The following is a 9,978-nucleotide window of genomic DNA, read 5'->3' as shown; positions in this document are numbered from 1 at the left end:
GAGAAAACGGTGAAGTCAACATTAAAAAAACTATAATGGATAAAAGAGGCATTAGTGCATTTTATTTATTTATTTATTTTTTACTTAAAATCCATATAGTTACTGAGATAAAAACTGTCATACTGTATATTCATCTGAAGTATTTCCATACCTGCCATCGTCCAGTGTTGTTATCATATTAATAAATGTATTTTATTGTGTTTATTTATTATTATTATTATTATTATTACATTTGTGCAGTGGCATTGTGCAGAATACCAACAATGACCAGTAAGGGGAGTAATTGCATTCTGCACACGTTGATTCATCGCTTGAACATTCTGGAAATCTCTATTGGTTCTTTTTTATATTTCTTTTTGGTTCAAAGGATCCAAATATGTAATATTTGCATTTTCAACATGTCAAGTGTAATTTAAAAAATAAATAACGCGCAGTAAATTCACGACCATTAACCTTCTTTGGGGAAAATCAGGAGGTGGTTTAGTTCAACAGTGAGGAGCCTCCCATCTTGAGGATTTTCACAGATTTATTGCATATCCAGTTCGTAAAGCTCCACTTCTATCACATTTTAGAAAATGTGTTTTTCACAAAGAATGTAGAAAAATCAGTCATTTATGCATTATGTCCTTATTCTTCAACCACCTTTTTAATCATTAAAGCAGCTAATCCAAATAAATGCGACACATATTTAGTTTTACTACTTTTTATCTTAAATTGTCTGTTGGATTTAGAGGAGTGACACGGTCAGGTGATTACAATAATGTTCCTGGGCTTTCTCGAAAAAGTCAGTTGAGATAACAAGACTGTAGCAATGGGTGTGCCTCCCAAATGATTGGCTTGTAAATATTAATATCTAGTGGTTCTGTTGTGTCATTGTCTGCCACATGATCTGTCCTGACATTAATGACAATGGATGTTCAGCAGTGAATCACCAACCAGTCTCTGTGTGCAAAAAACTAAACAAAACCATGAGGTAGAAAAATCAACAGCATTTAAGTTTTAGGTTTCATATCATTTTTGTTGGATGTTAAACGACAAAATGTGTCTGAAACAGCAGATTCTATTGTATAATGTGATATATAACATTTACTTAACATTCACAAAAATGATATAAAATGAAAATGCAATAGCTGATGGGGAGGGTTGTTGTTTTCAAATGTGTTGGCCTGTGTTTTATATTTTTCAGTAAGTGAGCTGTTTTAAAAGTAAAATGTTTCGTTTTTTTTACTTTTTGGAGTTGGGGGAAGACTGCAGGGCTGGTATTAAAATGATTTTAACATGACATGATTAAAAAAAAAAAGTATGTTTATTAACAAAATTAATGAATGTACAAACTAAGCTGATATATTGATGTTTGCTCTGAGTGGTTTCAGTGGGTCCTGTACAGTTTAATGAGATGACATCACGGGGCCCCCCGATGACATGATATTTAATATTTAAAATTTGCCTATAGGCAATGTGTATAGGCAAATGTGAATCAATTTTGACCCATATTTGGGGTACTAAAACAAAATTGTACTTATATATATATATATTTTAATATTATTTTATTTTTAATATTTATAATATAATTTTTTTAAGTCACCCAAAAATGACATGTCGTCCCAAACTTGTATGACTTTATTTCTTCTGTCGAATGTAAACAGAGATATTTTGAGGAATGTGTAATGGGGGGTTCATATAATGGACATTAATCATACCATTAGAGTTTTAATTAATATTTTGAATTCGTTTTATTTTTACATGTTCCGTAACATTGTGTGGTTTTCCATTTTCATTTTTTTTTTTTTAAATGTCTATATAGTTTTTATTTTATTTATTTATTTGTTTAATTTCCAGTTTTAGCTTTTATCATTGTAGGGCAAATGTTTCCAGTAGCTAGTTAGCCTAAATATAATAACCCTGGGAAGTAATGCAACCATAACTGTCTGGTTACCAACATAGTTCAACATATTTTCAAGTGTGTGTCATACAGGTTTGGAAAAACATGAGGGTGAGTAAATGACCGATTTTTTTTTTTTTTTTTTTTGGATGAACTATCCCTTTAATTGATACTTTACTGAAATATCAGAACACACCATGTGGAAAAATAATACAAAAACTAACTAATTCATGAGTCATAACGAGGAAAAAAAATAAACCAATTTGTGTTGTTCGAAAGCAATTACATCTTGATAATGAGACTGAGCTGGCGTTTTCAACATCAGAGGGTCTATTTTCTTCCAGCGTCGCAGTGGCGGCGGTGAGTCGTCTGCGCGGAGGGATATAGCACGGGACTACACCCAGGCGCTGTCTCAGTCCGTCGGCTTTCTTTCCTGCCCGAGCTGAGATTTCACACAAGCCAACGAGCCGGACAGCACAGGAGACGCCAAAACCCTCCTCCGCACAACCCTCGCTAGACCTTCAGCACGTGTAGCGTTAAATCCACTCCAGTGGGTGTAGTTTATCCTATACATCCTTTCAAATCACAGGAAAATGTCTTGGCAAACCTATGTGGATAATCTGATGGCCGATGGCAGCTGCCAGGATGCCGCCATTGTTGGCTTTACGGACGCCAAATACGTTTGGGCATCGTCAGAGGGTGGTACTTTTAGCGGTATAACGGTAAGATTTTGCTAGATTAGCACCAGTTGTGCGGTTAACGCTTCGTTTTCATTGAATTCGGGGTGTAATTTGTGTGTTGGGGCGAGCGGAGGGATTCGGGTGTTAGCAAGCTAGTCAGCTTTAGCACGCGTGCACGGGTAGCCGGTCTCGTGCATAGCGCGAGCTAATCATTTCAAGCGTATATCGCAATAAAATCAACACTAGTGATCGTGTTTATCATTAGCGAAGCTGCGACGGTATAACCGAACCGAGGTATTTTCCCTCACAAAAGCGAAAGGACTGTGAATGTTAGCGTTTCTGCTGAATGGATCGAGGCCCAGATGAAAGCACAGGGCTGTGGCCACGGCCTCTAGACTTCATTACTCATATCACAATGAACCACATTATGCTTAACTAGCGACCCTAGTTAAAGTGCAACCGCTGTACAGCCGAACCCCCACAGCAAGTTTTCTTTAGATTTCGACGACTTCCATTGGATGCAAACGGGTCCGGCTTTGATTAAATCACACATTTCCTTATGCATTATTCAGCAATATCGATTTCCACGCGTTGTGCATTTGTGTTTTTATATTTCGTAAGTCCTTCAAATGCACAGATCCCCTCGCTGGATTGTTAGCAAGCCCGGGATTCTCTCAGAGATCGGACTCGGTCTGATCAGTCTTGAGATAAGCTGCAGTCTTAGGCCACGAGAGGAGGAAGTTCAGACGGGTTTCCCTACAGGAACACAAAGATGGCGTCCCGTCGCCTGTGCATGCTCACTCTTTCCCGCATCACACTGTTAGTGTTAGAACACATCGAGCATGAGTTGTGCTGTTATCATTGGCACGCTTTAAAAATAAGTGGGTCACCCTAACTCGCTATTTGGAATGGGTCAGATTGGTTGCACTCATGGCATGCAGATAATCCATTCAGGTTTTCTACAAAAAGTATTTACAGCTTGTGTGACCTGCATGATACTAAACCTTACTTAATGATCTGACTATTAAAACAAGTTTTTTTTTTATTTTTTAAATGCTTCATTTTTCAGCCCGATGAAATCGATGTCATTATCGGCAAAGACCGAGAGGGCTTCTTCACCAGTGGGATGACTCTAGGGAAAAAGAAGTGCTCTGTGATCAGAGACAGCCTTCATGTGGAAGGGGACTGGACAATGGACATCAGGACAAAGAGTCATAATGGAGAGCCGACATACAATGTTTCCATAGGCAGAGCTGGCAAAGGTAAACTATACGTGTAATATGTTCAATTGAGTGCACAAATATATTCAAATCCCCCCCCCGACAAGCACTTGATGATTTTATTCATTCATTATATTAGGTATCCGTGTCTGCTCAGAACAAGTATTAGTATAGAGTAGCTCTGGGAAACGTCTTAACTCCTTACGATTTTTTCACTAATCGTTTTTTTCATAGCAAATTTAGGAAAATGACCCTTGATGCTAAGATGTGCCCACTCATACAGTCTGCCTTTGTGGTCCTCTTTTTGAATGTAAGGAAGGTATAGTTTAAAGCCAGTGCAATCTTCTGTCCCGCACTCCTCCTTTCTGAAATTGGCTTTACGGACGCCAAATACGTTTGGGCATCGTCGGAGGGTGGTACTTTTAGCGATATAACGGTAAGATTTTGCTAGATTAGCACCCGTTGTGCGGTTAACGCATAGTTTTCATTGAATTCGGGGTGTAATTTGTGTGTTGGGGCGAGCGGAGGGATTCGGGTGTTAGCAAGCTAGTCAGCTTTAGCACGCGTGCACGGGTAGCCGGTCTCGTGCATAGCGCGAGCTAATCATTTCAAGCGTATATCGCAATAAAATCAACACTAGTGATCGTGTTTATCATTAGCGAAGCTGCGACGGTATAACCGAACCGAGGTATTTTCCCTCACAAAAGCGAAAGGACTGTGAATGTTAGCGTTTCTGCTGAATGGATCGAGGCCCAGATGAAAGCACAGGGCTGTGGCCACGGCCTCTAGACTTCATTACTCATATCACAATGAACCACATTATGCTTAACTAGCGACCCTAGTTAAAGTGCAACCGCTGTACAGCCGAACCCCCACAGCAAGTTTTCTTTAGATTTCGACGACTTCCATTGGATGCAAACGGGTCCGGCTTTGATTAAATCACACATTTCCTTATGCATTATTCAGCAATATCGATTTCCACGCGTTGTGCATTTGTGTTTTTATATTTCGTAAGTCCTTCAAATGCACAGATCCCCTCGCTGGATTGTTAGCAAGCCCGGGATTCTCTCAGAGATCGGACTCGGTCTGATCAGTCTTGAGATAAGCTGCAGTCTTAGGCCACGAGAGGAGGAAGTTCAGACGGTTTTCCCTACAGGAACACAAAGATGGCGTCCCGTCGCCTGTGCATGCTCACTCTTTCCCGCATCACACTGTTAGTGTTAGAACACATCGAGCATGAGTTGTGCTGTTATCATTGGCACGCTTTAAAAATAAGTGGGTCACCCTAACTCGCTATTTGGAATGGGTCAGATTGGTTGCACTCATGGCATGCAGATAATCCATTCAGGTTTTCTACAAAAAGTATTTACAGCTTGTGTGACCTGCATGATACTAAACCTTACTTAATGATCTGACTATTAAAACAAGTTTTTTTTTTATTTTTTAAATGCTTCATTTTTCAGCCCGATGAAATCGATGTCATTATCGGCAAAGACCGAGAGGGCTTCTTCACCAGTGGGATGACTCTAGGGAAAAAGAAGTGCTCTGTGATCAGAGACAGCCTTCATGTGGAAGGGGACTGGACAATGGACATCAGGACAAAGAGTCATAATGGAGAGCCGACATACAATGTTTCCATAGGCAGAGCTGGCAAAGGTAAACTATACGTGTAATATGTTCAATTGAGTGCACAAATATATTCAAATCCCCCCCCCGACAAGCACTTGATGATTTTATTCATTCATTATATTAGGTATCCGTGTCTGCTCAGAACAAGTATTAGTATAGAGTAGCTCTGGGAAACGTCTTAACTCCTTACGATTTTTTCACTAATCGTTTTTTTCATAGCAAATTTAGGAAAATGACCCTTGATGCTAAGATGTGCCCACTCATACAGTCTGCCTTTGTGGTCCTCTTTTTGAATGTAAGGAAGGTATAGTTTAAAGCCAGTGCAATCTTCTGTCCCGCACTCCTCCTTTCTGAAAATCACCCAAGTGCTGGATTTCAGCGCTGTGCATGTACAAGCTTTTCTTGATCTAATGCGTGTGAGATTTTTCTTCTCCCTATCACTAGGCGCGTTTCCATTACCCTTCAAATTGCGCAAATTGCGAATTGAAAATACGCCTAGTGGAAACGCGTCAAAGGAAACGCCGTCATTTCGCAATACTTTTTTATCGACATTCAGAAAATATCGCCAAAGTTTTGCGCAAATCTGTAATGGAAACGCGCCTATTGTTTAAAGAATTCGGGCCGGAGCTATCAATCATCCGGTTGTGCGGTAAACACCCCTCCACACCCTATTATCCATGTTAGATAAATCAAGTAGACGTTGATTATTTGCGCAATCCCGGTGGTGAGTTTTAAAGATCTTGTATTCATAACCAAAGTTGGGTTGCTTGTATTACACCCAGTGTGTTTTGGCACACATTCAATAGACAACGTAGTGTCAGTGTGGTCCTACGAAAGTCTCTCAGAGATGTCGTAGCAAGGTAACTCCGTTTCGAAGGGATTTAGGGTGTGGGGTGAGTCGAAGGTCTTCTGGAATGTGGCAGCGTCAAATTCCCCTTCCTATTTCCTCTTTCCTGTACACTAAAATATGTCACTACAAAGCTCAAGCAGCCAGCTTCAGACCTCCCTGTCAAATACTCTGAATAACGTTCTTCTACTTGGTTGCTTTTAATGGTGAAGCGCATGTGCATGCAAAAGCTTCTGATCGCAATTGTGATTCTCTTTCTCCTCTGTTTCATGACTGTTCCCTTTTTTTCCTTAACCACAGCACTTCTCAACTTTCCCCTTCTCTATTTCTTCTCTTTCAGTCTTGGTTCTTGTAATGGGCAAAGAAGGGGTCCATGGAGGCGGATTGAATAAGAAGGCATACTCAATGGCAAAATACTTGAGGGATTCAGGGTTCTAATGTAATTAAGCTTGTTTAGTTTCACTTGAGGGACAGAAAGAAGAAAGAAGTTTGCTGTTAAGCTTTCTCCTTCAAGCAGTTAATGTCTTGAAAAAATTTAATAGCAATCAAGGGAAGAATGGTGATAATGTCCCCGTGTCATCGGGGGGAAAGACTTTTTTTCTTTTCTTTTCTTTTTTTTCAGTTTTGTTCATTTGTCATCTCTTTTCTTTCCTTATGTACTCCAGTGTTGGTTATAGTCATGGGAAAGGAAGGTACCCACGGAGGATTGCTCAACAAGAAAGCATTTGGCATGGCTGAGTACCTGAGGAAAGTTGGATACTAAAGCAGCCCCTTCCCATCCATCCACACAGCAGCTCACTTTAATACACCGCACCACACTACCCACCCCTACCCTCATCCTCGCCCCCTTTTTGTCAACTTGACTGCACTACCAGAAACAGTTAGTAGATGCATCGTTGTCTTTCTCCAAATTGTATCTGTCCATTTTTTTTTATGAAGTTCTCGTTTTGTTTAATGCTCCATGTCCTTTAGTTTTCCCAGTTTTGACATCTTTTTTTGTGCCACAGTAAATCAAGCATGTTGGTTTTATGAAGGTTCAATCACAAACACTACTGTACATACCATAGATGTAAAAAATGAAGATAAAAAAAAAAAAATTGGATGACCCAGAATTTGTGTAAAGTCACTACATTGTCCAATTTGTTTTCCTTAGGCACTGCTAATGAACCAGCTTAAGATAGATTGATGCCTCTCAAGTGCTTTGAGCCCTTGTTGAGCTCTCATGGTCTTCCTTGTATACAGCATGTCCAGGATGGAAAAAGTGCATGCATATCTTTTAGGTCAATATCATCGTTTTCCAGTAACTAACTACACCACCTTGTCTCAGCTTTGAGAATGAAGATAACCAGTCATGTAACACTTTATTTTATTTTTCTTATTATTGTTTTTCTGTTCTTTTCTTGGTTTGATCCTGAATTAATTTAGTAAGCACCTCTGGCCCTGCCCTCATGAACTGCACCACCTTTGCCCCAGCTACTATTATATGCCCTGTACCTTCTTTAGTTTGAGAACCTTATATCAAATGCTTTTGCTGTAGTATTTGGATGTGGTCTTGTAAGTCATTGGTCTAATGTTGGAATATTCTGAATGTGGTGGCAGATCAGCATATACAAGGTTTGGGTTAAGTTGTTCCCCAAGAGCCTTTGCATCCCGGACTGTATGGACATTCCATCGCTACAATAGCTCAGGCACTTATAATTGTTTGCCAGCTCCTGTAAAATGTTTTTCCTTTTGTTTGTCTTTTTATTTTTTAAGACAAAAAGTGCTGCCATCCCAATGTACCTCTAGTTCTGTCCATTTCACTTTGGGTTCTCTAATAGGACCAATTTTGTTGTTGCATCTGGTGGGATTAACAGAATTGCTCCAAACCGTTGTTGTGAAGGATGACTGCTAGCTTCATCTGTTGCCGACTTTATAACACTAAATTTTCAACACTTTAAATACACAATGTTACACCAAGCTCATTTGTATTAAACACTATTACTGGCTTAACAGTTTGAAATTAAAAACCAAATATATAACTACCTGAGAATTCCTCTCATGAATGTCTTGAATAGATGAGATGGCAGTCTTGTTGTTAACGTCACATCAAAATTCTTAAACATTTTTGACTTTTAATCTTGTTATTTTCAAGAATGAAACCATTTGGAAGTCATTGCCTTGTAAACTACTTAATTGCGATGTATCAAACTGTCATAGCACGGTACAAATGCTTCATTAAATAGACAAAAAACAAAAAAAAAGATACTGAAGTAAACTGTGTACACTAACTTTTTCTGGGATATGGTGGTATTAGTTGGAAAAAGACCACTAGTTGAAGTCAGTTGTATTGTGGAAACTTGTTAAATAAAGCTGTGTATCCTGTGCCATAATGTAGATCTGATCTGTTGCTACTGTGAGATGGATTTTAACTGCTGCCCTGTGAGAGGAGTCAATTCTTCAGTGGCACCTTTAGGATATTTGGCATCAATTCAACCTCCAGGGCATGTGGAAAATGTACAGATTAAAGAAAAGATAAAATTATGTCCAGTTCTCTCCCTTCTTACATCTGACCAGCTGATATTCAACTCAATATGCGTGGAAGGAAAGAAAAAAAATGCCATGATTTAACCACCTTGTTTACAGACAGATCAAATAAACCTATTCCAACCAGAAAATTGATTTTGGTCACTCGTTTGTCTTCAAGCATCTTCCTATCAATTTGAAGAAAATGAAATCTACAAACGACAGTGTAGGGCATGGTAGGTAATCAGAAAATATTTTGTTTCTAAGCAGTTTTCAGTATGTGAACTTCCATGTTGGTATTAAAGAATATCATTTTGATTTCAGTACTCACTAATAAGCTCATTAGTTGTCATTGACATGGGTAAGCCTGAAGGGGTCGCTATAATCACAAACATGCACCACCTCAGATGACTCTTTAATCTTCTTGCTGGTAAAATGAGCTTATCTGATGTAAAGACTGAGTATGCATTACACGTCACAACATCTAATTTGACATTTGAGGATGCCATCTAGTTTTAAAACCGGCAAACATATGTAGGCCTACATTATATAGACTATACGAAAAGAATATAGACTTACAGGTGCATCTCAATAAATTAGAATGTCGTGGAAAAGTTCATTTATTTCAATAATTCAACTCAAATTGTGAAACTCGTGTATTAAATAAATTCAATGCACACAGACTGAAGTAGTTTAAGTCTTTGGTTCTTTTAATTGTGATGATTTTGGCTCACATTGCAAGAGTACCCTACTAATCCAGGGACAATAATTTAAAATAATCATTTAAAAATTAATTTAAAGATTAGATAATAATGTTGTGTAGTCTTTAATACTATAGACACAGACAGTTTTACTCACTGGGAGATTTATTCGTCATAAAATGATTACTTCCTAATTGTATTCGAGTCTTACACACATGCTATACAGATAATCTAGAGTCGTGCATTAATTTGAGTGCTGACAGATATTATGGGAGGGGCTTGATTTTGACCCTTAAGAAACTTTAAATAATACGGTCACGTAACAAATCTGTTCAAATATCAAATTAAATGAATTGCTAATTACTACATTGAAATAAAAATGTAAAGCCTGTGCAAATATCAGAAATCGTGAATATAAATAATTGGCAATCGTATCAAAAATATAAAGAGTGCATATTTAATTGATCTATTATAACGTTTATATGCTGCCAGCCAATCGCTGCATTGCTGATCG

At 38.5% G+C, this 9,978-nt stretch overlaps 1 protein-coding gene across 2 annotated transcripts; it reads left to right on the top strand.

Annotated features, from left to right (window-relative positions):
• The first annotated feature begins 2,198 nt into the window (after positions 1-2,198).
• LOC107559379 (profilin-2-like) lies at positions 2,199-8,915 on the top strand. 2 transcript variants are annotated; one of them, XM_016243175.1, is made up of 3 exons: positions 2,199-2,604; positions 3,632-3,824; positions 6,599-6,906. In XM_016243175.1, the coding sequence occupies exons 1-3, from the start codon at positions 2,476-2,478 to the stop codon at positions 6,694-6,696; spliced, it is 420 nt and encodes a 139-aa protein (XP_016098661.1). In that variant the 5' UTR covers positions 2,199-2,475; the 3' UTR covers positions 6,697-6,906. The 2 variants fall into 2 exon arrangements, with proteins under 2 accessions (XP_016098661.1, XP_016098660.1); XM_016243174.1 differs by lacking the exon at positions 6,599-6,906 and adding an exon at positions 6,924-8,915 and having other exon boundaries at positions 2,205-2,604.
• The last annotated feature ends 1,063 nt before the right edge of the window (positions 8,916-9,978 follow it).

This window comes from Sinocyclocheilus grahami, unplaced genomic scaffold (genome assembly GCF_001515645.1).
Source record: "Sinocyclocheilus grahami isolate Dianchi unplaced genomic scaffold, SAMN03320097.WGS_v1.1 scaffold682.1, whole genome shotgun sequence".
Taxonomy (NCBI): domain Eukaryota; kingdom Metazoa; phylum Chordata; class Actinopteri; order Cypriniformes; family Cyprinidae; genus Sinocyclocheilus; species Sinocyclocheilus grahami.
Note: the sequence above shows the minus strand (reverse complement) of the source record. Positions and strands in the feature narration are given on the sequence as shown.